Source organism: Rhodamnia argentea, chromosome 4, assembly GCF_020921035.1.
Source record: "Rhodamnia argentea isolate NSW1041297 chromosome 4, ASM2092103v1, whole genome shotgun sequence".
Taxonomy (NCBI): domain Eukaryota; kingdom Viridiplantae; phylum Streptophyta; class Magnoliopsida; order Myrtales; family Myrtaceae; genus Rhodamnia; species Rhodamnia argentea.
In genome coordinates, this window is record NC_063153.1 from 6929840 (window position 1) to 6957013 (window position 27174).

At 40.2% G+C, this 27174-nt stretch overlaps 1 protein-coding gene across 1 annotated transcript; it reads right to left on the reverse strand.

Moving 5' to 3' along the window:
• Positions 1–25480: 25480 nt before the first annotated feature.
• Positions 25481–26479, reverse strand: LOC115736227. The gene is made up of 2 exons (XM_030667810.2): positions 25832–26479; positions 25481–25757 (listed from the first exon to the last, which is right to left on the reverse strand). The coding sequence occupies exons 1-2, from the start codon at positions 26327–26329 to the stop codon at positions 25509–25511; spliced, it is 747 nt and encodes a 248-aa protein (XP_030523670.1). The 5' UTR covers positions 26330–26479; the 3' UTR covers positions 25481–25508.
• Positions 26480–27174: the final 695 nt, after the last annotated feature.

Here is a 27174-nt window from a genome sequence, read left to right on the forward strand (position 1 = left end):
GCTCGCCTAGGGTCACACGACACCTTGGTGGCCCTCGTTTAGGGTTGCGTGGACACTTGATTTTGCAAATGTGAGATTCACATCGGAAGTGGCTAGAAGTACCGAAGAAGCTGGAGGGACACCGGTGGGGAGTCGCTTTCGGTTCGGGTAACATTGGCGTTGCGCTGCCTTGTGCGTGCGACGTCGGCGGCTTAGCAAATGACGCTCGCTAGAGGTCGCACGACCTCAACCTTGCCTTATCTACGGTCACAACCTCGGCAATGGCCGTCGCTAGGGCTTTCAGCTTCGCCTGAGTCACCAAACGTCGCTAGGATTAACTGGTTCAACATGAAATAGAAGAATTTACATTCCATCAATCAGAGCAAACTCTAGATGAGATTTGGACCCATGAAAATATGACTAGTCCTCCTGCTCTCCCCCCCACGTCAAAGAGTTCCTTCAAGTTCCGCGGCCTAAGATAAGCCTTCCTGTGCAAAATGAGAGCTTCGCTCATGGCCTCTGCCGGAGACGACACGACGCAGCAGCCGATTTTACTGGTCCTAGCTTCTCGTGTCGCGCTGGTGCGTGGTTCGAGGATCATCTCCTGGCTGAATCCATTGGCAACGGCTGCCAACCAGTGTAATCTGCTTCGAACTCCTCCATACAGACAAACCGTCAACTACTTTGAGACACAACACATGACAACGTCGAAATGAAGATCGCCGGCGTGTCAAGGCTTTTTCGGCATCACAATCGCCACCCAGAAAACCTCCTATACAGCTATCGAGCATAGTAAGGAAGCTACACCGATTGCAGTAGAGGAACCTGCAATCTGAAAGAGGCTTGGTAAAGGCAGGCCAAAAGACTGGCCAACAGCAAACAGAACAATCCGACCTCGAGAGACAGCTTCTCATGTAGTATGATTTCAAGGCAATGATCCTCCATGATCATCTCTACGATGGGCGACAACGAACAGGGAACGAAAATCCAGCGTATCGGCTTGAGAGTGTGTATCCTCTCGATGTCAGGGGCAAAGTTCCTGTGCGAGCATCTCTGCTTCATGGCTAGCCACGGTATGCCCAACCTGATCAAGGTAGGAATGGAAAGGAAAGGAAAGCAAGAAGCAACAAGGCACAGTTTCATCCACAAAGTTCAGCCTCCGTTATATTGTTCTAGAATCCAAACTGCGGCGTAACCAGAGATGATCAAGTCCTACGTCATGTGCAGTGACAGTTGCTGTTTCTGCATCCCTCTTGTTAAAGTTGAGCGATTTCGGGGACGTAGTAATCTTCTGGCCGGGGAGGCAGCCTGCGGTTAAATAGACACAATCAACGAGGCCTGCCAAGCAGGTCCCTTTAGATGCACGGTCCAAGAAGGTGATCCCCGATCTAAATTTCGCCGAACCTTAATCTTCCATGACCTTGAAGCTCACATCCGAGATTCCAAAAACCAAAAGACTGCATTGATCGTGCTTCGCTGTCTCCTTGTCACGAACTTGTTCGTGCTTTACCGCCACGACCACACGTTCGGCAATCGACCCAGCCTGAAATGGTTCCGAATATGATGGCGGTTTTGTCAAGAAGGAACGTAGTCGTAGTGATGGTAATGACGACGACGACGACGACGACGACGACGATGGCAACGCACGAGGAGACGCGCCGAGAAGGGTTGGTCGGCTGCGGCATGTGAAAAACGACGATCCCTGTTGTAGTGAGACCGGAGCTGCTGGCGTCGGACGTGACCCGGAGAAGCGGCAAAGCGCATTGAACGAGCTTTTGCTCCTTTGGAGGTTGGAGAAGAAATGGGGTATCTTTGAAATTCCGAAAATAATTATTTTAAACGTCTGATAAGTGAGATTCAATTAAATGGCATGTGTAATAGTACTAAATCGTAGATAACATCTTTAAACTTGGGGGCATGATAATTTCGAATTAAAGGGAATTCCATAAATTCACTATTGTAATTTTTTTTCAAAAACAAACATGTATCATTTAAAGAAATATATATCTATTTACTCAAATATTCGAATTGTAGATTAAAAAAGAATATAAAAGCGGTATTACTAAAATAATTTTGTACGGTGTACATTTCTTCCTGTATTGTGTCGAATAATTCGAATTAAATAAGTCGAGAGTTTAAAATAGCAATAGTTTGCTTTACAAAGAACATATGCATTTAGCTTCTTCCACTTTTGTTTTTTATAGTTAATCGGGGTTTCATTTTTTTTCAATTGAAACATCTTTACTTAACTTACTTGATTCTGTCTTGCTTAAAGAAACATTTTCGGAACGAAAAGTAATACCTTTCAATAACAAAGTGGAAAAGGTAAAAATGCAAAATGAAGTACAACAACAAAACACCAAATTTATCTCAATTTGATAGATGGGTATAATCTTTATTTTTGGAATGAAATAAAGAACCTATCTGTTTTCTTGTCTATAAAAAGAGACAATTCGAGGACCGACGGTGTGATCTCCAACCGAGTAACGCAAAGTTCAATTTCTTTTAGATGCAATTCTTGAGGGATTACCAAAAAAGTCATAAACCTATTGCAATTGAGTCTTAAATATTTTGCAGTTGTGCTTACTCAGTCCACTTTACCGGCTCAGTCCACTTTACCAGCCAGCGCTAATGTGGACAAGTTTTAATAATATTTTTTTTGTTAATTTTTCTTTATTTTTTTTCTCTTTCCTTTTTTTTTTTTTTTTTGCCCTAGGCGAGGGCAGCCTCGCTATGGCCTCACTGGCTACGGGCCAAAAGGCAGCCACAGTAGAATAGGCAGAAAAGAAAAAGAAAAAGATAATAAAAAATAAAAATAGTAAAATCTTATTAAAAATTATACATGTCAACGTTGACTAACAAAGTGGACGGAATCAGCACAATTGCAAAAGATGTATGACTCAACTGGAAAAAAAAAAAAATCGAACTGAATTGGTACAATTACAATAAGTTTTATATTTTTTTTGGTAAGTATGCCAATTCGAGGGCCTCCATGACTCTTTCTTTGTTCTCCACCTAAGCAAGATTCTAGGGCTTTGGTGTCTTGATCTCGCATCAGATAACACGAATTTTTGTTCGTTTCAACAATTGAATTTAGAGACTTGAAGGCTTGATCTTAACTCAGGTATAAGATGGTCAATAAAACTAAATAAGAAATTAAAAAAAAGGTTATAAACAAAATAAATAAAGAGGGAAAAGGCCTCAATCGACCAGACCAACCTCCAAGGCTTCCCAGAGAGTTTAATGTCCTAGGATTGGAAACATGAACGGTGCATCGTCATCTTGGAATCGAATTCGGAACCGGAACTGTGTTAGGGCTTGTGGGTGTGTGTGGAGATTAGAACTTCGCTCCTATTTATCGATAGTAGTCACTTGTTACCAACGTAACAACGATCCACCCCTAATAAGGAAAAAAAAATGCAAGTGCACTCACCCAGGATTCATCCTGACCACCTCATAAATGCAAGAGTGAGCTTCTAGCACCACAAAAGAAGAGGGGGGGGAGAATGGCAATTGAATGCAGTTCCGCATTCGACAATCTAGAATATGTTATAGTATGACATAGACGACAGATAAAGGCGACCATCCGATCGAGAATAGCAGCTTCGAGTTCAAAATTTTACTGTCAAAGCTTAACTGGTTCAAGAAAACAAGGTGCAAACACAAGCAAACTGTAGATAAGATTTGGACCCATGAAATTATGACTGAGTCCTTTAAAACTGTCTACTCTCCAACTATGTCAAAGAGACTGCAGCTCTGCGACTTAAGGTAAGCCTTCCTGTGCAAAATGAGAGCTTCTCTCATGGCCTCTCCTATCGCGCAGCATTTGATTCTACTGGTCCTAGCTTCTCGTGTCGTGGTGGCGCAGCTCGTGTATGGTACATGACAGAACCTATTGGCTTCGAACAGATGCAACCTGCTTCAACCTCCTCCCTACAGACAAACAGTCAGGAACTTTGCAATAGAATGTAACCTTGATGAAAGGAAAACCTCTTGTCAAGGCTTTTCGGAATCCCAATCACCACCCAGAAAACATCCTATATGAGTATCAATTATAGTCAGGAAGCTACACTGATTTGAGTTTGATCGGGACACATTGTCTTCAACCAATACTTATTCTGACGAACTACGAGGACCAATTACTTGAGAATCTCAGAATGCTGCATAGTAGCAGAGGACAAAGAGGAGAGAGGAACCTGCAATATGATAAAGGCCGGTGGAAAGAATGACAAGCATTGTCCATCTGACCGTTAGAGACAGCGGAGGTAGAGTGTATGGTTGGCTGATTACAAGCCCATGATTCTCCATGATCATCTCTGTTCTAGAACATTGAACTGAAAGATCCAGAACCGAACCGCTGCTCAACGAGTTGTATACAGAGGATTACACGGCAAAGATACTGTACAAGCATCTCCGCTTCATGTCTAGCCATATTATGCCCAACCTGATCAAGGTAGAAAAGCAACAAAACACAGTTTCATCCACAAAATTCAGCTGTATATGCTAACATTCAGCCTCCATTATATTGTTCTAGAATACAAACTACAACATAACCAGAGATGATCAAGTTCTACCTCATGTGCAGTGAAGGTTGCTGTTTCCGCATCCGTCTTGCAGAAGTTAACTGATTCTGGGTACGCAGCAATCGCCCTGCCAGGGAGGCAGCCTAAGGTTAGATCAGGACAATCCAACACCGAGCCTGCCAACCAGGGCCCTCCAGACACACTGTCCAAGAAGGTGATCCGTTATCTAAATTTTGCCAGACCTGCATTTTACATGACCGTCCATTCGAGATTCCAAAACAACTGAGATTGTACTGATCGTGCTTCCATTTTATCCATCTTGTCCTGTAACTATCTTGTTCATGCTTTATCGCCCTGACCACACGTTCGGCAATCGGCCTGTAGCTCCCAGCCTCAACATGAAATGGGCGACATCCAGGCCCAATTGTCACTTTACCTTCGTATTTACATAGTTGTACTGGTGATGATGGAGATGTGCAAGGCGACACGCCGAGAAGGGTTGGTCCACTGCCGAAAGTGAAAAACGACGATCCCTGTTGATGATCCAAAGAAGGAACGTAGTCGTGCTCAGATGTGATCTGCTTCAACCTCCTCCCTGCAGACAAACAATATAACCTCTGAATAGCTTGTCGAGGCTTTTGAGAATCACGATCGCCATCCAGAAAACACCCTATATAACTATCAAACATAGTCAGGAAGCTATACTAATTAGAGGTAGATCGACACACCATATATGTAAGACCTGTCTCGGACCAATGCTTGCTCCAATGAACCATAAGAGTGAGCAAAATGACTTGTCAAAGAACAATTACTTAGGAATCACAGAATGCTTCATAATAGCAGGGGAAACAAGAGGAAGAGAGGAACCTGCAATGCGATAAACGCAGGCAAAAAGAGTGGCGAGCACTGAACTGAACAATGCAATCACGAGATAAAGCGGAAACATTTGTGGTCAGGTTACAAGGCAATGATCCTGCATGATCATCTCCATCTGAGGACGCATGATTGAACTGAAAAATCCAGACCCGCCCCGCTGCTCCAGCATTTGTATCCTGTCGATTACAAGGCAAAGATACTGTACGAGCATCTCTGCTTCAGGGCTAGCCAGGGAATGCCCAACCTATTCAGGGTAAAATCAGTTTATAATCGTGTAAAATGAAGTAGGTGAATCACCAGACTGATACACATATGATAATTTGAAGCAAAGTCCACTTGAGGCCCTTATTTGATAAAAACAAAAACACTTCAGGCCCTTATTTGGAATTTTCTCAAAAAACTCAAATTGACACACATATGATAATTTTACGCCAAATCACTTTTTTTATCATAAAAAATCATAACCTAGTATACCCGTAACAAATTTATCCTCTGCTAGTTTTCGTTAAATTAGGTTAATACGATGAAAAATCCCAAACCGATACACCTATAATAAACATATGGTAAAAATCTCAATATAGTGCATCTATCAACCGCCATATGTCATCTAACTAAGTAATTTGACTGTGAAATATAACATAAATTAATGGAGAATAAATTTATTACGAGTGTATGAGTTTGAGATTTTTCGTAATATTAACCTTTATATATATCTGTTAAATTCTGAGCCATCTTAAATGTTTTTGCCAATAAATTGACTTATAAAAGGGTTATTTCTCTTTTATGCCATGAAGCTTAATTATTTGAATAAAATAAGTCTCAACTTATTGCATGTATATTTAGTTTGTTTTACTTTTGTTTACATTTCTATTAAGAGGTTTTCTTTATTATTATTATTATTATTATTATTATTATTATTTTGGTTGAAGGTTTTTGAGAAAATTTCAAAAAAATGCTTGAAATGCCTTCATTTTCTCAAATAAAGGCTTGAAATTGACTTTGTTTCAAAAAATGGCCCGAAGTGCCTTCGTTGTCTCAAATAAGAGCCTAAAGTATATATTGTTTCAAATAAAGGCCTAAAGTGACCTTATCAGTCTCAAAAAAGGGCATGACTCACTAGTTAGTAGGGGTATTTTAGTCATTTAATAAGTTTTTATTATTTTATTATTTATTTTTTCATTTTTTGAGTTTTTCAAAAATTCAAAAAATAAAACTAAAAAAAAAAATGAGAACACAAAAGGGAGAAGGTCGCCCTTTCGCCTGTGGCCGCCACCCCAATGCCGGTGGGCGGCATCGACGATCTCACTAACCAGAGGCGAAGGTCTGCTGGCCCTCACCAAAGCAGGGAGAGGTAGAGGGGGCCATTTGGGCCCGTGGGCCCGGAACCGGCCCGTTGACCGGGCCCACGGTTCCAAAAACGTAGGAACCGGCCCGGAACCGGCGGTTCCGAACCGCCAAAAAAAAAAATAAAAAATAAAAGTGGGCCCGGGCAGAGAGCCGTTGGGCTCTCTCGCCCCAGCCCCCTCCCCCGGCTTTGGGCCGTTGCCAACGTGCAACGGCCAAATTGGCCGTTGCTTTACATTTTTTTTTAAAAAAAATAATAAAAAAAAATGATTCTTGCCTATAAATGCATATGCTTCCCCTTTCATTTTTGTCACAAATTCTCCGAACAATCTCTCGAATTCTCTCTAAAATCCTCTCAAATCGCTCAAATTCTCCCAATTCTCTCAATCCCGACTCAATTCTCTCAATCGGATTTCCAATCAATTCTCTCAAAAATGGCAAGTGGAAGCGGAAATGCCGACAAGGGCAAGATGGCTATGGGAGATTCCGAGTATCCCATTCATGAATACGATCCTCGTGAGTATGCAAGTTGGGAAGACGACGACGATAATATCAACTATGTCCCGATTCCGAACGTCGAGCACATCCCAACACAAGAAAGTCTTCATCCTCCCACCGGTATCGAAGAAACGTCAACGGCAAATGAGTCGGAACGGAAGGGCCGAGATAATACATCGGACTTGTGGCTACACTTCGACAAGGTACGTGATGAAGTCGAAGGTAAGTATAATGTAAAATGTAAATATTGTTCGCAAACTTATAAATTCACGAAAGGAGACGGCTACGGAACATTCCGACGGCATTTGACGAAAAAATATCCAACGCAAGCGGGGATCGACAATACGCAACAACAAATTTCCGAGTACGCCACTTCTAAGCCTCATCCTTTATTTCGTTTCACTGAAGCACTTTATAAACAAACATTAGGTGAATATGTTGCCCTTGATCATGCTCCGTTTAATACTGGTGAAAATTTTAATATGAAATATTTGATAAATATTGCGTTGGTTCGCATAGCGCCAACTATTCCAAAAAATACTCTTAAACGCGAAGTTTTTCATCTTTATAAAAAAGGAAAAAAATCTTTAGGAAAATTTTTTGCGGAATTCAATGGACGTGTGCATATAGGTAGCGATATTTGGAGTGATCCTTGGCAAATTCATTCTTATATGGGTGTCACGTGTCATTGGATAGATGACAATTGGATGATTCAAAAAAGACTTATTGCATTCCGAGTTTTTGATGAAAGCCATTCGGCTCATAATATTTATAGAATAATTAGGCAAGTTTTAGAAGAATATAATTTAATAAATAAAGTATTTTCAATTGGTTTTGATAATGCCGCCGCAAATACCGCTTCTATTCCCGAATTAGAAAATATTTGCAAACCCACTTTTGGCGGACAATTTTTTCACATTAGATGTGCTTGTCATGTTTTAAATTTATGTGTACAAAATGGTTTACGAACTCTTGACACTTCTCTCGCCCCAATAAAAAGTGCAATTAAATTTTTATGGAGTCGTCCCTAATGTATGAAATCATGGGGAAAATTTTGTAAACAAAATGGGAGAAGGCCAAGAAGATTTCCAAAAGATATTCCGACTCGTTAGAATTCTACGTACGAGTTGCTTCGGCAAACTTTTGAATATAAAGATTTATTATGTATGTTTATTTCACAAAATATTCCCGAAATTACTTTACTTCCTCAACATTGGGACGTTTGCAAGAAAATTTTAGATATTTTGAAAATTTTTAATGATGCTACTAAGATTTTATCTGGTATTTATTATCCTACAACGCATTTATTTTTAATAGAGTGTGTTAATATTAGTAGTGTTTTTAGTGAATATGAAAAAGATACCGAATTAGGTCAAACTATTTTAGTAATGCGAGAAAAATGGTTGCATTATTATTTGCAAATTCCTCTTGTCTATTTAGTTGGTATTGTTTTTGATCCACGTATTAAATTAGACGATTTACAAGATTATTTGAATGTGTATTATCATGATTGTTTACATTTGGAAGATTCAATAGATATTTCAAATATATTAGGACATGTTAAAGAATCTATAGTAGCATTATATGGAGAATTTTGTAGTAGATATGGTTTAAGTGATTCTCGGATCTTTACAATCTTTGCCTCACGTAGCGAAGGTGGTAGTTCACTTAGTAGAGGGTATAATATGCTTAAGAGTAGGCAAAAAAAAATAAAAAGGGGCAACAGGTAATATTTCTGAATTAGAAAAATATTTAACCACTCAATTTGAGTTTCGTGATGCGGAACATAGTACAGATTTCGAAATCTCGAAGTGGTGGAAGAGTCACCAAATCGAGTATCCAGTTCTCGCCCTCATCGCTCGTCAAATATTAGCAACCCCTTCTTCAACGGTTGCAGTTGAACAAGCATTTAGTTACGGAGGATTAATTTTGGACTCTCGCCGTTCAAGATTAAGCCCGGACTCTGTGGAAGCTCAAGCTTGTGTCGGCGATTGGACGAGGGCGAAATATCGACACCAAGAGTTAGATCGTGAACACGAATTTTTTAGCGATGATGTTGGAGATACCACCGCCACGGGTACCACAACGGGTAGCGACGATTGACGATGAGGTAAGTTGGGGTTCTCAAAGGTAAAAAGAACTACATGGGCTTTGATTCTTCTATCCCCAAGAAGATATGTAGGCCGCTTAATGATAATTCATTAAATTCAAGCCCATTCCTTTTTTTTTTCCCATATTTTATTACAATGTACAATTTAATTGTATTTTATAATTTATTATATTTATTTTATTATTTATTATTTTAAAAATTATTATTAAAAATGAATCGGAATGAACCGGCGGTTCCGAAGCGGAATCGGAACCGGCCCGAGAACCGGCCCGGAACCGCTATTTTTCACGGCCGGTTCCGGTTCCACCTTTTCGTGGAACCGGAACCGCCGGTTCTCGAACCGGAACCGGCGGTTCCACCGAACCGGCCGTGACTAGGGAGAGGGCCCCGACCCTCTCCTAGATCCGGGCGAAAGTCGCCGACCCTCGCCTAGATTAGGGGAACGGCCGCAGCCCTCGACCAGTCCGGAGGGACAGTGGGCGACCCTCCACCGACCTTCTCCTTGGACCGGCCGAGGGCCGCAACCCCGGACCTAGGCGACCCAGCACTGGGAGAGGGTCGGGGCCCTTTCCCTACTAAAGCGAGGGCCGGCCTGCGGTCGGCAGGGGCAGTGACCATAGGTAGGAGGGCAGCCCCCTCCCACTTGTGTTTTTTTCCTTCGTTTTTTTAAAATTTTTAATTTAATTTAACTAAAAATTAGGTTGAAAGGGTATTTTGACAAAAATACCCTTGATTGGCCAAAAGTTTTAGCCTACCAACGAGATGAGGTCCTTATTTGAAATTGTCATGGCCACTTCAGGCCATTATTTGAGATGATGAGAGCACTTCAGGCCCTTATTTGAAACAATGACCTCTTCAAGCTCTTATTTAAGAAAATAAGAGCACTTGAGGCCCTTATTTGGAATTTTTCGAAGGTTTTCTTTAGTTTACCGTGTTAACTTTTTGAAAGATAGCTATAACATTTAAGAATATATTTAAAGATTCTTTCTATCTATTTTTTCAATTTTAGACTCGAGTATTTGAATTGTAGATTAAAAAAAACTACTAAAATTGAAGCTCGTGAACTTCGTTCTTACCAATAACTATAAGAAATATGAAATTAGATTATTTTCTTGGTTTGGTGTAAATTTCTTCGTGTATTGTGTTGGATTATTTGAGTTACATGAATTATAATTTAAAATAGCAATACTTTATGAATTATGGTTAAGCGGTTTTCAGTATTTTAGTTCATACTTTTGTTTAGCTTACTTAATTCTTTCTCGGGTAAAGAGATATTGTGGAATTAAAAAGTTATAACGTTCGATAATACTGCACAAAAGCATGTGCGATATAAAGAACAAAAAACAATCTACCAAATTCATATCAATTAAAAAAAATGGTTACAATCTTCATTTTCAAATGAAATAAAGGACCATCATTTTTTTTTTTTTGGTTCTGCATTAATGAAAAAAGGTAATGCCCAGACCTAGACAGTGTGATCTCCGATTGAATAACATGAATTTTAATCCTTCTGTCAATGCAATTCATAATGACTCTTTCTTGGAAAAAAGTATCAAAAAAGTCTTAAATATATTGCACTTTTCCCAATTCAATTATAAACCTTTTAATTTTGTCAATTCAGTCATAAACCTTTTGTATTTATGAAAATTCAATATTAAACCTTTTTTTATGCCAATTTAGTACTAAACTTTTTGTATTTATATCAATTCAGTTCATGTAGCCAATAATGGCCGGCGGACGCCGACGTGGACACCGGCCAGCACCGAGGGGGCAACTTTTAATAATATTTTTTGTTTTTTATTTTTTTGTTCATCTTCTTCCTCCTTGATCACTGAAAAAAACAAATCGACTTCCAAAAACTCGAGTCAAACAAATACCAACTATTACAACATTTTTTTTTTTAAATTTCAAATAAGGGCCCAAAATGCTCTCATTTTCTTAAATAAGGACTCGAAGTGAATTTTTTTTTTTTTAAATAAAGGCATAAAGTGCATGTATTTTCTCAAAACAAAGTTATGAAGTGAACTTTATCTCAAATAAGAGCCTGAAGTAACCATGAAGTCTAAAAAAAGGGGTTGATTTCAAGATCATTTTCGACTTTTTCCTTTATTTGATTTTTTTCTTTTTTATTAGACTTTTCCTTTTTATGTTTCCTTAAAAATTAAAAAAAAACTCAAGGAGGCGAGTGGGGACAGCCCTTCCGCTTGTGGCCACTAGCCCACTACTTGAAGGGGGGCCGACGGGGTCGCCGGGGCCTCGGGGAGGGCCAGGTGGCCCTCTACCGGATCTAGGTGGGTGTAACCGACCCCTAGCCTAGTCAAGGCAAGGACCGGCGACAACGGGTGGGAGGGGCATCCCTCCAGCCTGTATGGCTATTTTTTTTTCATTTTTAAATAATAGAAAAAGGAAAAAAGAGAGGAAAAATAAACAAAAAATCAAAATAAGAAACAACGAAATATGTTATGACACTTCAGGCTCTTATTTGAAATAAGATTCATATGTGAGCTTTATTTGAGAAAATGAGAGCACTTCGAGCCCTTATTTGAAAATTTCTCCTTTTTTTTTTGTTTATCTTCTTTTGGGTCGACTTCCGAAATGGTCAACTTCCGGAATTTATAGAGGCAAGGTCCGGGAACAACAAAAAAATCAACTTCCAGAATCAGTAAATCAATCAACTTCTAGAATCCGTAGAGGCAAGCCAACAGACAAATGTAAATCAACTTCCATAATCTTTAGCACCAAAAAAAATTCTAGAATCTGTGTTTGCCTTTTCGAAGGCCGGTCTTTCTGTGTTGGCGAGGCCCAAGCGCCCCATGGTTGGGCAAGGCTTGGCCTGGCCGGACCTCGCTCGGATCTAGCATCATATAGCCGTCGCTCACCCGGCCATGGCCGACTTCACTGTACGGACATGAATTGTATCCGATTTAATTGACAAATGGATTAGTGGACTATTGAGCCCGGCAACGGCTAATTGCGAGTCAAACCGTGGTTTGGGCGTGAAAGTTTGGCTCGGGATTGAACCTCGAAGGCCCCAACGGACTACCCACTCCCCTACCGCCTCACCCACCCCTTATATATGCTCTCTTCTTCTTTCTTTTCCTCATTTTTTTCTCTCCTCCCCCTCTCATTGCTATGTCCGCCCGACTCCTCCGTTCTCTCTTGCTTATTCATGCCTCCATCTTTCCCGACACCCGGGCAGCCCCGACGCCCAGCGGTTTCATGAGCTCCGGACACTTTGTCCTCAATTCCTCCGCCGCCTTTGATGCCCATGCTCTCTCTACCTCTTGCTCATTCGTGGTGGCTCACGTGCGCCAAGGAAGAAGAGGCAGCCGAGCTCATTTCATCGTCAATTCGACCTTCGTCTGCGCCAAGTTTCAATCCCATGTAAGTAACTCTTCTACCCTAACTACTGGCCTTTCCAATTGTTGTTCATTATGGTGATTTATGTTGTTTTGGGAAATGGGTACAGATAGAGAGAGCTTTGTGTGCATGGAGGGGAGAACGCCCTTATACGAACGATCCGCTTCTTGAGTTAGCACCTTTGGACTATGGATAGTTGGGATATGAAAATTGATCATCTTGTTTGCCGACGAGTCAAAGCGAATTGGACTTGGAACACATAAGTGGGTGTTTTGGCCGTGAACTTAAAGTGGAGGGAGGGCTAATTGCCCAACTTGTTTTGCTTATTGGACTTGCTTGTGACCCATGGATGGGTATTCTGTAATCGGCTTTGTTTTTTAAATGAAGGATTTATCGTCAAATCTGTTGCTTGAATTGGTATCCTTGAATTGTAGATGAGTTGAATGGGGGAGTGAAATTATTTGGATTGTCATCGAAACAACTCGAATAGGAATCAAAGTCCAATTGGTAATTCAGCTAGGGAATTTGATGGAAAGGGAAGGAAAGCCTTGTACCTCCGGCCATGGGGTGTAGTTCTGTGTTTTTCAGAATTGTTTCATCAAATAAACCCATGATTGTTCTACGACTTTTCTGTGTATGTTTATTGTGATAGTTTTCTTTGATGCTTCGTTGTTTGGCTACCTGTCAAGATCTGCCTAACCGAATGAATGAGTGGATAGATTAGTCTTTAGATTAGACGTTTTACTTGCTGAGCTGTTAGCTCACTCTTTGCAATTTAACCATTTTCAACTCAGTAATGAGGATGAGGCCACAAGGTGGTCTTGTGGATGTCGGTGGTGTAGAAGAAGCTCGTCGGTGATGTCATCGGATGGAAGTGGTCATTGCACTATGTAATTTTTCTTATAAATCTTTGAACTTTTGTAAAGAACCTTTTAAAAGATGTACGTATATCCATATTAACTTAATTTTCTTTTCCCAAGTCTTTTGCTTGTGGATCGTGTGTTTCATCGGGTTTAGGAGTCCTATTGATAAAGTCGTACCCTTAGGCATCGTGCTTGCTTTTGTTTTGCATGCACTTGTATTTTTATTCAGTCTTCCGCATGCCCCTCTATATTATGTAATACAATATTAAAACAGAATGCGATTTAGTAAGGGATTAAGGATGGTCCCTTATAGATTTGGTATCGGAGCAATTGGAATCGAGGATCAGTCCCTTACATTCTTAGTATCAAAGCAAGAGGATCGAGGGCCGCTCGTTACACTCGCCCAACACAAGTCGCATCGCCGTCACTCGCCCAGTCCTAAGCCATCACTAATGGCAAGCTTGGCCTTGCCTAATGAGAAAAAAGCCGGTCTTTGGGTGATGGAGAGGCGGACGTCGCCCGGTGATGGCGAGGCAAGCCTCGCGCAGCAGTGATCACCGAGCCTTGGAATATGAGTTTTTTCCTGGAAAACTGGGAGGAACACTTGGACCTAGGGTCTAAATTTTCCTACAAGAGAAGAAATCGCTACTGATGCTAATGTTGATTGTTGCAACCCGACCTCGGAGGAATCGGGTTAATGGATTACTAAGCTTCCGGGACGGGCTTAGCTCAAGCCCTTCGAGGCCCATTCCAAATCGCGATGGGAGATGAATATCGGATTCTACCTTAATGCGGTCGGGTGACATGTGCAATGTGTATATGCAAAAGGAGTCGTCACTGGCCATTTTTTGAAGGTTAACCGAATACCTCAGCGAGCGGTTGGGAGAATCCGTTCGGTTCTCGAGAACCAGATATTTTGGATTCGGGGACTTAGTTACATCAATATTTCTACCGACGCCCTTTCGGTGCCTAACATCAAGTGATTTTCCTTACTACGACTTCATGCAGACTCAATTTTCGGGTGAGTTAAGTCGGAGTTTAGGTTTCTATGCAGATTGGAAAGACTAATCCTACCAGTCAAAATCAATAAAGTAAAGGTGCAACCAAGGATCCAAAACACGCGAATAAAGTACATCAAGACAAGTCATGGCATCCCTAGTATAGCCCTAAAAGCTTAGAGAAAGTGTGATTTGAGTTTGGGATTGATTTCGAAAGATTGGAGATAGCTAACCCGGAGGGGCAAAATCATCATTTTTTGGAAGGATCAAGGATTAAGAACACCCAAAAGTGGCTTGGCCAATTGATGGTGGTCATTTCCTATTTTTTGGGAAATTTTTTGAAATTTTTCAAATGTTTTATTTGTTAATTTATTTTTTATTTAATTAATTTTTTAAAAAAATTTTGTTTAATTTAAAAAATCAATTTTTTTTTATAATTTTTGCAAATTTTTTATTATTTTTATTGGACTTTTTAGCCGTTTTCCTTTTTTTAAAATATTTTCTGCTTTTCTATATTTTTTAATATTTTCTTTATTTTCAAAAAATTATCCGGGCCGGGTTGACCCGACCTAGTCCTCCTGGGCGCCCGACACGAGCCATAAGGGATCCGGATCGGCCTAAACGACACCGTTTTGGGCATTTTTTTTTAAATGAATTTTTTAGTCATTTTTTTTTATTTTCCCCACAAATTTTTAATCTAAAGCTCCGAAATGTGCCACGTGTCAGTCTATGAACCCGTTCAATCAATTATCGATTATCTAACTTAGTATTGTATGCAGCCACTTAAGGTGTGAAAGCAGATCTACCTTTTATTAATTAGTTTTTGTTTCCACTAAACCTAATTAGTTAAATAAAACAAGTAACAAACTAAATTGCATATGCTTTTCGTCGAATAGCACGAATTTCAACTCTTCTTCGAATGCAATTTTAGAGCCTTAATGGCTCTATCTACGGTATTTCTTCTTTTTTTTTTTCTCTTTTGGTTGAAGTATCTTTTCCATAACCGAAATTTGGGATTGGAAGGCTCAAATTTAGGATGGTCGAGGTCTCGATGACTCGACTATTTGGTGAGGCCTTGAAGATTTAGTTCTAAAATCTTGACGACGAGAAGTTATTCGATTTGTGCTTTAGAAGGCTTTTAATTTTTTAGAACTTTTTGATGGCAACTACACAAATTTAAATTCTCCGTTTATTCCAAAATGAAGAGAGAGACCTCATATTTATAGAGAGGGTGGGAGGAGTCTCCTTATTGTTCAAATTAAGGTTGCATAAATCCACAATTGACATTTCGATCGCTACATACTTTGATTGAAATAAATACCAAATCCACTTTGAATTTGATGTGGATAAACGCTAATTTGGATGCATTTTACGCATTTCATTATCTAGGATTGGTTAATAGCATCATAGTTGACAGATAAAGGATATATCATCCGACCGAGGATTTAGCTGGTTCAAATTCAAACTTTGCTGTCAAGGCTTTAACTGGTTCAAGAAAACGAAGTTGCAACACGAAAGCAAAATGAAATTATAGCTGGTCTCCTGAAAGAGAAGAAGGTAGCCTTCCCATTGCAAAATCAGAGCTTCTCTCATGGCCACTGTCTGGAGACGACACCGCCGCAGCATTTTGATTCTACTGGCCCTAGCTTATTGTGCCGTGCCGTACCGATGTGATCTCCTTCGACTTCCTCCTCCTCCTCCCTACGGACAAACAGTCAGCTGCTTCGCAACACTATATAACAACGGCGCTCCTCCTGCTCCCCACGGACAAACAGTCAGCTGCTTTGCAACACTACATAACCATGGCAAAAGGAAAACTGGCTTCTCTAGGCTTTTCAGAATCACAACCACCATCCAGAAAACATCCTATGTAACGTAACCATCTAGTATGGTCATCGAGACTCCATGGACGTAAGACCTGTCTCCGACCAATACTTACTCTGACGAACCACAAGGACCAATTACTTGGAAATCACAGAATGCCGCATAATAATAGGCAGAGGAAAAAAGAGGAGAGAGGAACCTGCAATGGGATAGAGATTACCCAGTAAATGGCGGCGGCAGAACAGAACACCGCTCCAATAAGTGCAGGAACCACGCAGATACCCGTAGTTTGATCACAAGGCAACGATCCTTCATGATCATCTCTATCTTAGGCAACATTGAAATGAAAAATCTAGTCGTGCAAGGCTGCACAACAACTTGTATGGAGTCGATTACACGGCACAGATCCTGTACGAGCATCTCTGCTTCCTGGCTGGCCATGGTGTGCCCAACCTGATCAAGCAAGGAGCAACAAGGCAAGGTTTCATCCACAAAAATTGAGCCGTATATTGTTATCAGCTTCAGTCTCCATTGGATTGTGTTCTAGAATACAAGCTACGGCATTACCCGAGATGATCAAGTATTACCTCATCCGTCTTGCAAAAGTTGAGTGATTCTGGGGACACAGCAATCATTCCGCCGGCAGACAAATCGGGACAATCCAACAACGAGAACTGCCAACCAGGGCCCTCTAGACGCACGGTCCAAGAAGTTGGTGGTCCGTGATCTAAATTTCGCCAGACCCACATCTCACATGACCTTGAAACTCCATCATACGAGATTTCAAGAGACAGAAGACCGCATTTATCACGCTTCGTTTTCGTTTTCTCCTCCTCGAACCCGAACTTGTTCGTGCCGTATCGCCTCGACGAGGCGTTCGACCGCCGACCTCGTCCTCCGTTCAGCCTGAAATGGTTGCGGTCCAGGAACGTTCAATTGAATTGCGATGAAGGATGATTGCCGTGCTGATGATGATGGCGATGCGCGAGTGAAGAACGACGATTCCTGTCGTGGAGAGCTCGGAGGAGCTGCGGGCGTGGGACGTGACCTGGAGAAACGGGGAAGCGCATTGAGCGCGCTTTTGCTCCTTCCGAGTTTGGAGAAGAAACCCCATGACCCAAATGATGGTGTCTACCCGGTTTCGCACAACAATCCCTGCAACTACAAGAAGGAATCAAGAAGAAGACGATGAAGATGGAGACAGATGAGGAAGAAGAAGAAGTAGGTTGCTTTGGCTCGTAGCGGAAGGGTAGAAAACGAGGTGAGAAGGATCAGAAATTGTACCGGTTTTGATTCTGTACGCACGCCATAATCGCTGAGTCGGTTGGGGCATGCTCCGACTCAGTTTGCTGTGGTGATTCACCAACTCCATTTATGCGATTATACATTTAATTTGAGGTTAATACCACCAAAAAAAAAAAAACCTTAAACTAGTACACAATAATAATTTTACCCTTAAATTATATTTTTGAACGTAAAAAACCTTAAACTATTATATATGTCATAAATTATTTTTCTGATCATAAAAAATGATAAATTGATAGACGTGCAATAACTTTACCTTTCCATTAAATTAGATTAATGCTGCAAAAAGAACTCCAAAATGATAAAGTTTGGATTTTATCTTTGTCACCAACTTGTTCATGCTTCATCGACTCCTCGACGGCATACTCGGCAATCGGCCCGATCCTCTCGGTCCCAGACTGAAATGGTTTTCATGGCGATGCGCGAGTGACGAACCGACGACCCAAAGAAGGAACGTGATGATGATGATGATGATGATGATGATGATGATGGCGATGGCGATGAGCGAGGAGACGCGCTGAGAAGGGCTGGTCGGCTGCAGCGAGTGAAGAGCGACGATTCCTGTCGTCCGGAGAAACGGGGAAGCGCATCGACCACGCTTTTGCTCCTTTCGAGTTTGGAGAAGAAACTCATTGTTGACACCTAAATTTTGGCTATTCTCTTTAGTCATGAATTTTTGCATAAAAATTAGGGACTAACTTTAGTCCCTAGAAAAAATATTCAAATCATTTTTTATATAGGATAGTTTATTTTATGCATTACGTTTCGAAGATGACAACGAGAAGGACATTGTCGAAGGTTTCTTGACGTCCGCGGTGAAACTGAATGATAGGGACTCCATTAGCGGGACGGTAGTGAGGAGGATTGGTAGTGGTAGTTTTGAAAGGATTCAACCAAAGGAAGTGAATCCTTTTCTTCGCAGGGACATGCAGGGGCTAGGTTGGCCAGTAGGATATCTTCTAAGGTTCATATGGTGCTGTTTATAAGGCTAGAGATAGAAGGATGTCAGAACTTGTCGCCATCAAAGTGATATCAGTTAGAGAAGGGGAGATTTGGAGAACCAGAATTGATTTCTCCAGAATAGATCTTAAACAGAATAGATTTCAACTTGCAAAGCGGGGGAGGTTTTCACACGTCCAAATCCCAAAAGATACGAAAAAGAAAACCGAATAGATTGCAAGGTGAAAGCATGAAATTCTCGGAAAATCCTCACATATCAAAACAGCTCCAACAGTTTTGTACTTCCCTAAAGATTCATAGAGAAATCTGATCTGTTTTTGAAAAAAAAAAGCTCAAGCGGTCTTTGTCTATAAAAGGAACTCACGTCCTTCTTCACTGGGGGACGGGAGAGGATTATTGTGCAGAAGGGGAGCCTTTCGTTGAAAAAGAGAGGGATTCGTCCAAAAAGGGTTTTCGGAGAGAGAGAAGAGTAAGAGGGAAGACTTCCTCGAAAAAAGTATCACAGGGGCAGAAAAGTTGGATGAGGTTTTGTTTAAAAACAGAGTGAGTTTCGTCCAGCTAGAGAAAGAGAGAAGTGTGAGCAGGGGGGCTTCGTCCAGTGTGAAGAACAAAAAAAGAATAGAGAAAGGGGATAATATGTTAGTGCAGAAAAGTGAGAGAGAGAGCTTCGTTCAGTGAAGGTAGAAAAGAGGGAGGGCTCAGAAAACTTGGGGAAAAACGAAATGAGTTCGAGATGGAGTTCGAAGGTTTTCCCGCAAGGGTCGAAACCCTCCTCCATTCCAAGCTCATTAATGCACTGATCCTCCCTTGTGACAAACTCCCCCGCACGAAAGCTCAAACAATCCAAGTCTAGCGAAGGAGCATCACCTGCAATGATTCGGATGATGCTTGCAGCATTGATGAACCGCTACTGACCTCCATCGGCGCCACCATCAAGTCCAGCGCGAGTCCCTCGTTTGAGCCGATCTTCATCCGCAAGTCCCATCTGGATCCAAACGAGGAACGAAAATCTGAATTTTTTTCAGATTAGGTAAAATTCGATTTCTTCATATTTCATTTCTTTTTTTTTTATTATTATTATTATGAGAATATTGGATGATTTTCGTTTAGGAAAATTTTAGCTATGTTTGGGCAAGCCTTATCCATTGATATTGCAATATATGATAATTGCCTATCCGATTTTTTCGGCATCGTTAGCATGTTTTATAGATTAGAAAACCGTTTCGAATCGGAGGGGTGATTCCCTACCAACAACGTGCAAATTCGGACTAATCTCGACCCCGAGATTTGTCTCGATGGCACGGGGATCGAGATATCTAATCTTAACCACCAGATTTGATTCCTCGATCCAATCCGTTACCTAATTCGAATCGGAAGATATTTTCATAAATGATCATGCATGATTTGATTTGTCACATAAAAATAAAAAAAATAAATAAATAAATAAATAAAAATCCGTTCAAAACACCAAAAATATCTCATTCATGTAGATTGCATATAGTTTAGAACATTCTATTCATGTAGATTGAACACATTCATTTTACATATGCACGTTGTTTAGGCCTAGTCGCATAACCACTATGTCATTTTCATGTCGCATTGATTAGTCACGTCATATATTTTGCCACGTCATTAAAGTTTGACATATCCTATGGTTCGGCATGTCATTTTGTCACGTTATTTTTACGTGTCGTATTATACGTTATGTCATAAACTTGATAAGTCATTGATGTCATGTCACATTCATACGTCATTTAGAATAAGGCTCGTTCATTTTAAATTAGTAGATTAGTCCAGTCTAATATAACACGTCATTTAGATTAAATTCATGTCATTTTTGCATAACATGTAGGTTAGAATTCATGTTGCTTTGCATGTCATTAGGATTCAAAAACTTTTAAAAAAAAACCATCACGCATTCATGTCGTACTAGGATAGCCACCATTTATCAAGTCATTAGAATTGTGTTCTTAAAATACAATTACATTCATGCATTGCATTGCATCATTCATTTAAAAAAAATAAAAAATACACCTTTGGAACTTTAAATCACAATCTTTGAAAGTTGCCGACTCAGATAATTTTCATTGAAATGAAAGGTACCGAAAGGGCGTTAATAGAAATATTAGCGTAACCAAGTTCCCGAACTCAATGAATCTCTGGTTCGTAGGAATAAAGTATTTCTCCCGATACTTTATTTAGGTGACTAATCAGCCTACCATAAAATGATTAGTGGCGACTCCAATTTGAAAATCTTTTTGCTTATTAAATAGTGAACCATAAGTTGCGACTTGGTATGGACTTGGGAGAGTCCGAGTTAAGTTAATTAGATAATTAGCTTGATAATCCATTAGCCTAGAAACCTGGTTTTTAGGTCGCGACACTCATGACGCGATGATGCCTAGGATTGGTGTCTGTCGGGTTTCGCACGACAGTCCTGCAACTGCAACAAGGAATCAAGAAGAAGAAGATGGAGACGATGAGAAAGAAGATGGAGACGCAGAAATTGCACAGTTTTGTCGCGTCTGCGGTCTGTCCATGATTCATCAAAATTGATTCTGTACGCGATAATCCCTGTGGAGTTGGTTGGGGCAGGGGGCACGTTCCCACTCATTTCTTCAGTCTTGCAAACTAACAAGTTTTCGAATTGTAGATAAGAATAAATAAAAGTTGTATTGCTAAAATAAAAGACAAACTTTGGTGGTGTGATCTCCTATTGAATAGCACGAATTGTAACTCTTCTTTGAATGCAATTTGAGAGCCTTAATGGCTCTATCTATGGTTCTTCAAATAAGCACAATTCGAGGGCCTTAGATATCGGATATTTGATTCCTTTTCCCGAACAACCGAAGTAACGACTTGAAGGCTTGCTCTCGATTATAATATGGTCGAGGTCCCGATGACTCGAATATTTGGTGATGTCTTGAATATTTAGTTTTTAAAATCTTGATGACCAAAAGTCATCGGGACTTGTGTTTGTGAAGGCTTTTAATTTTTTAGAACCTCTTGGTAGCAACTACATACAATTTACCGTCCATTCCAAAATGAATAGAGAAGACATCATATTTATAGAGAGGGTGAGAGGAGTCTTCTTAATGGTCAAGTTAAGATTGTGCATCCACAATCGAAACTTTGATTGAAACAAATCCCAAACCCAAAAGTGAATTTGATATGGATAAATGCTAAGTTGAATGCATCTTACGCATTCCATTATCTAGGATTAGTTATAGCATCTTCCAACTTTTATTCTCATGGCGAAAGTGAAAACTTTTATATGGAGAATAAAAGAAATCCTCTCACGATATTTATCTCTCTTGTCATATTATTTGGCAGAGGGAGAACCAAGGGTGTGTTTATTTCAAGGAAAGTGTTTTTCGAGAATTGATTTTTTGGACTCTCACCCATTTGGTTCGCCGAAAATGGCGAATCAATGAAAAACACTTTGTGGTCAACGAAAATTTTGATGTATGAGTTCAAAAAAGTGAATTCATCAATCTAAAAAGGTTAAAACACTTTCCAAAATTCTCCTCTTCGATTTTTTAATAAATTCTTTCTTTATTTTAGTATTTAATAATTTATCATATTACATTTTCTTTTTCCTTTTCATTTTTTTATTTTTTCTTTTTCTTTTCTTTTCCCTTGGCCGGTCGCCACCCATTGGCGATAGCTAGTGACCAACCATTTGCAAGGGCCGACAAGGCTCGACCTCGAGCTCACCGAATCTGTCCTCAAGAGTCGACCTCTAGTGAGGCTTGCCGAGGCCACCGAGCTAGCCCGATTTGGCCTCGAGCACTAGCCTTTGGTGAGCCTCAAGCTCGCTGGTCATCATCAAGGCCCGGCGACTAGCTGAGGAAGGAGGAAAAAAGAAAGAAAGAAGAGAAAAAAGAAAGAAAAAATCAAATTAAGTTACAAAATTTTAAAAATATATAAAAATAGGACTTTTTTTTTTTTTGTACCCAGGATAAAGTCATGAGATTGAAATCATTTTCTAAATGAGATCTTAACATCATAAAACATTTCAGCCACATTTCACCGGATAAAAGAAAACTAATTATTTTCCCGAAAAATGTTTTCTTTTATCATAAAGTTTTTTGCGAAACAAACGCAAGATAAAAAAATATTAGAAAATAAAAGACAAATTGCATAGGGAAGTAACCGAACGAGGAATTGGTCAAAAAAGAAAACACTAGGTAAAACTCATTGCATTGCAATTCGGCCAAAAGGGCAGATGATAGCATTTTTTCACTTACATAATCAAATCCATTTTTGGCGCATGAAAAACAATTTGACTTAAACACCGGTATCGCAATGGAGCAATCGAAAGAAAAATTACGTTATTAAGGACCTGAATGGCAACCATTGTGATCTGAAAATGTGATTCTAATTAAAACGACTTTTTTCGATTCTCGTTCTCTAGACGAATTTTAGAGAATCAAAATGCACTTGGTAAATGCAACTAATTTCTATTTTCGAGAACAATTTCTCTTCTCAATTTTTGTCATTTAAATCAAATAATTATGTAGTTACTTTGTGAAATTTCATACTACATTTCGAATTAATCGAAGATTAATTCATATTGATTCTCTTATATAACATATTGCATATTGAAATATAAAAATAAATATCAAGAATCATCTCGAGTTATTTTATCAATTTATCGTAAGGTTTCATCCAACTCTTTTGAGCAAGCGGACAATGGATACGAGCCACACCCTCGTGTCTACAAAGAAAATGCACCTGCACCGCCCGCATTGGTGTGCGTTTTTGGTTCTAGAAAATCAAATCTTAGTCTTAATTCATCCAAAACTTAAGAACGAAACCTTGCTAAGTGTTCACGCTAGTTATTTTTGTCTTGTTCCAAAATTTTCTAAACTAGACTACGTCTAAAGTACATAACCTAGGCAAATCACAACCAATAAAATCAAGTGTGCAAACAATAAATCATGACATTGATAAATCGCATCATAAAACCCTAACGAAGCGCTAAGGGCTTAGAGAAATGTGGTTTGGGTTTAGTTTCAAAAGTGTTTATGATTTTCCTCAAAAAAAAAATCTATGAAATCTAGAAAATCTAGACCCAAATTTATGAAAATAAGGTGAATCTAGCTTAATCTAAGCTTCTTCTATTTTTAGAGATTTAAAAAAAAATTAATTTTTTAATTTATTTTATTACCTTGTATATATGTTTATTTTTCTTTGAAAATGAGAGCTCCGTTTTAGGTCGAGGGAGAAGTAACGAGAGAAGCGAAAGAAAAAAGTGAGAGATGTGTGACTTTATTCTATTTTGTGATTCTCAAAAGTGATTCTTTTTTTTTTTTGTTCTTGTTTTTGCACTGAAACTGTTTCTGAGAGTATAATTAAAATCAGAATCAGTTACATTATCAAACAGGATTTTCATCTTTTTTTTTTTTTTCGAAGAACAAAATTAGATAATCATGACGATTATCATAGAGGCCCTAAGCAAAATTTGCAAGATTTGTACTCATCTTTTGACTCTTTTGGCTTTGGCTCGTAGCACATACGATTGTGGAAGAATCAGAAATGGTACAGCTTTTGTCGTTTTGTATGCAAAAGCTTCGATGTTATCCGGGGACAATCACTATTGCTTTCTCATAGGATCATGGTACGATTCAGTCTGGTGTGGTGTGGTGTGGGGGACTCACCGACATCATTCATGCCAATCCGTCTCATCTTTCTGTATTGATAAATAAATGCTTTTTGCCGGACCAAAACAAGAGGAAATTTAAAGATGCCATTAAATTTAAATCTCATAAAATGGGTTGGAGCGAGGTTAACAAGGTTTTCGTCGGAACTAAAAGGAAGATCATCTTATGTAAATGGATGTGTGCACATGATAATTGAAAAGCTGAAACTTGAAAGCGCAAATTCTAGATCACAATAACAATAACGCCCGAGATGAATGCACCGCACCTTTCAACATTGCGTGGAATTCTTTCGGTAAGCAAGTTTCGCATTTGAGGGCGCGGTCATTTCATGAAAAATAACCGCCTATGTCGCTTAAAATATTGAATAAATGAATAAAAAAAATTCATTCATGATGAAAACATTTTCTGATGATTAATTTTTTCTAAATGATATAAACAATCACTTTTCGAAAAATATTTTTCAAATTGCTTATTTTTTTTATTTTATTTTATTTTGTGAAAGAAACACACCCTTTTCGGCGTATCCCTCTATTGCAAATACACGGAATTTCAGTTTTGGCTCTTCGGCGCAAAAGTAGAAAAAGAGCAGAGAAGAATCAGAAATGGTGGTGGCTTCGAGAAATTGTCCGCCATAATTACTGTGCAGTGGCTGTGGCAGGGGACAATACTGAAAACAGCAGCAGCAGCTTTTATAGTATCAGAGATGACAGACAAAAAAAAAGGAGATCGTCCGACCGATAAATGCCAGCTTCAAATTCAACCTTTTACTGTCAAAAGAGGGCTTTTTAACTGGTTCAAGAAAACGAAGATGCAAAACATTGGCAAACCCTAATGAAATTACGACTGAACGTGTCCTCTAAAAACTTTTTCTACTACTCTCCACCAACTTAACTATGGTAGCCTAACCTTCCTGTGCAAAATGAGAGCCTCGCCGGGAGCAGAGGCCGTTGCCCGCGAACTGGTGTGATCTCCCCTTGATCAATCATCCTCCTCCCTACAGACAGACAGAGTCAGCTACTTTGCAATACAATATAACCTCGGCCAAACCACAATCACCACCCAGAAAACATCCTATGTAAGGCCTGTCTCCGACCAAGACGTACTCCGACGAACCACCAGGACCAATCTGATCAAGAGGCTTGCATAATAATAGCAGAGGAAAAAAAAACAGAGGAGAGAGGAAACCTGCAATGGGATTCAGACTACACTCGGTAAAGGCGGCGGATTGCAAGGGCGGCCAATAAACAGAACACTCCGATCATGAAGTACGACGGCGGCATTCGTATTCCGATCAAAAGGCAACGATCCTTCATGATCATCTTCACTTTAGGAAAAATTGAACTGAAAAATCCAGCCTTGCAACGCTTCTCGAGGAATTGTATGTGGTGGATTACAAGGCAAATATCCTGCACGAGCCTCTCTGCTCCATCGCTAGCCATGGTATGCCCAATCTGATCAAGAAGCAACAAGGCTCAGTTTCCATACGCAAAAACATTCAGTCTCCATTGCATTGTTCAAGTATTACCTCGTCTGGGGACGCAGCAATCTTCCCGCCGGCGGATAAATCGGGAAAATCCAACACAGAGGCCTGCCAACCAGGGCCGTCTAGACGCACGGTCCAAGAAGGTGGTCCCTCATCTAAATTTCGCCAGACCCGCATCTTACACGACCTTGAAACTCCATCATCGGAGATTCCAAGAGACAGGAGACTGCATTGATCACGCTTCGCTTTCGTCTTCTCCTCGACCCGAACTTGTTCGTGCTGTATCGCCTCGACGACACGTTCGGCATCCGACCTGTTCCTCCCTGCCGGAAGCGGTTGCGGTGCAGGAATCTTCGCTTGATATCGATATATGAAGGGCGATAGCTGTGCCGATGCGCGAGGTCGGCCGCAGCGAGTGAAGAACGACGACCCCTGTCGTAGAGAGTTCGGAGGAGCTGCGGGCGTGGGAACCGACCTGGAGAAGCGGGGAAGCGCATTGAACGCGCTTTTGCTCCCTCCGAGTGCGGAGAAGAAACCCATGACGCAAATGATGCTGTCTACCCGGTTTCGCACAGCAATCCCTGCAACTGCAAGAAGGAATCAAGAAGAACAAGAACAAGAAGATGGAGACGATGAGGAAGAAGAAGAAGATGTATAAAAAAGGAGACTCTTTTTTAGCTTTGGCTTGCAGCGCAAGGGTAGAAAAACAAAAAAAAACCAAAACAAAAAGGAGATGCGAATGAATCCGAAACCGTACATTTTTGTCGTTTTGCATCCAGTTTTGAATCTTTTGATGTCGTACGGGGATAGTTACCGTATGATTCAGTCCGGTGTGATGGACCCACCTGCCTCATTCATGCCATCCGTCTAGAGATGGCCAAAATGAATCGTGAGCCCGGAATCGGCCCGGAACCGGCCCGTTGACCGGGCCCACGGTTCCAATCCGGAATCGGAATTGGCTCTCAAGGGCCGGTTCCGGTTCCGACCCGATTTTAAAAAAAAAAAAAAAAAAAGAGGAGGCCCGGGGAAAAATAACCATTGAGCCTAGGAACAGGCCCGAAACCGGTAGTTCCACCTATTTCGGGAATCGGAACCGCTGGTTCCTAAACGAGAACTGGCCACCTCTACATCCGTCTGATCTTTTTATTATTGAGTGGAGAGAAAATCACTAAATGTTTTTTTTTTTGTTAATGAAGTTTTTTTTTTTTTTTTTGTGGCAGTAAAAAAGATAGCCAATATATAAAAATAGATTTGTAACCACAAAATTGGAAAGTTAGATTTTGTCATCGATAGTTTCCAAGCGACGCGTAATAATAATAATCTCATGGGAAGTTCATAGATTACAATAATGGTAACACCTCCGAACAGGCACAACCATTTTTAAG

Bases quoted from the DNA above. Each gene is read 5' to 3' on its own strand.
- LOC115736227 (XM_030667810.2), bottom strand. From the start codon at position 26,329: ATGGGTTTCTTCTCCGCACTCGGAGGGAGCAAAAGCGCGTTCAATGCG. The intron at 25,758-25,831 runs GTAATACTTGAA...CTTCTTGATCAG, and splicing joins TTGCTGCGTCCCCAGACGAG to ATTGGGCATACCATGGCTAG.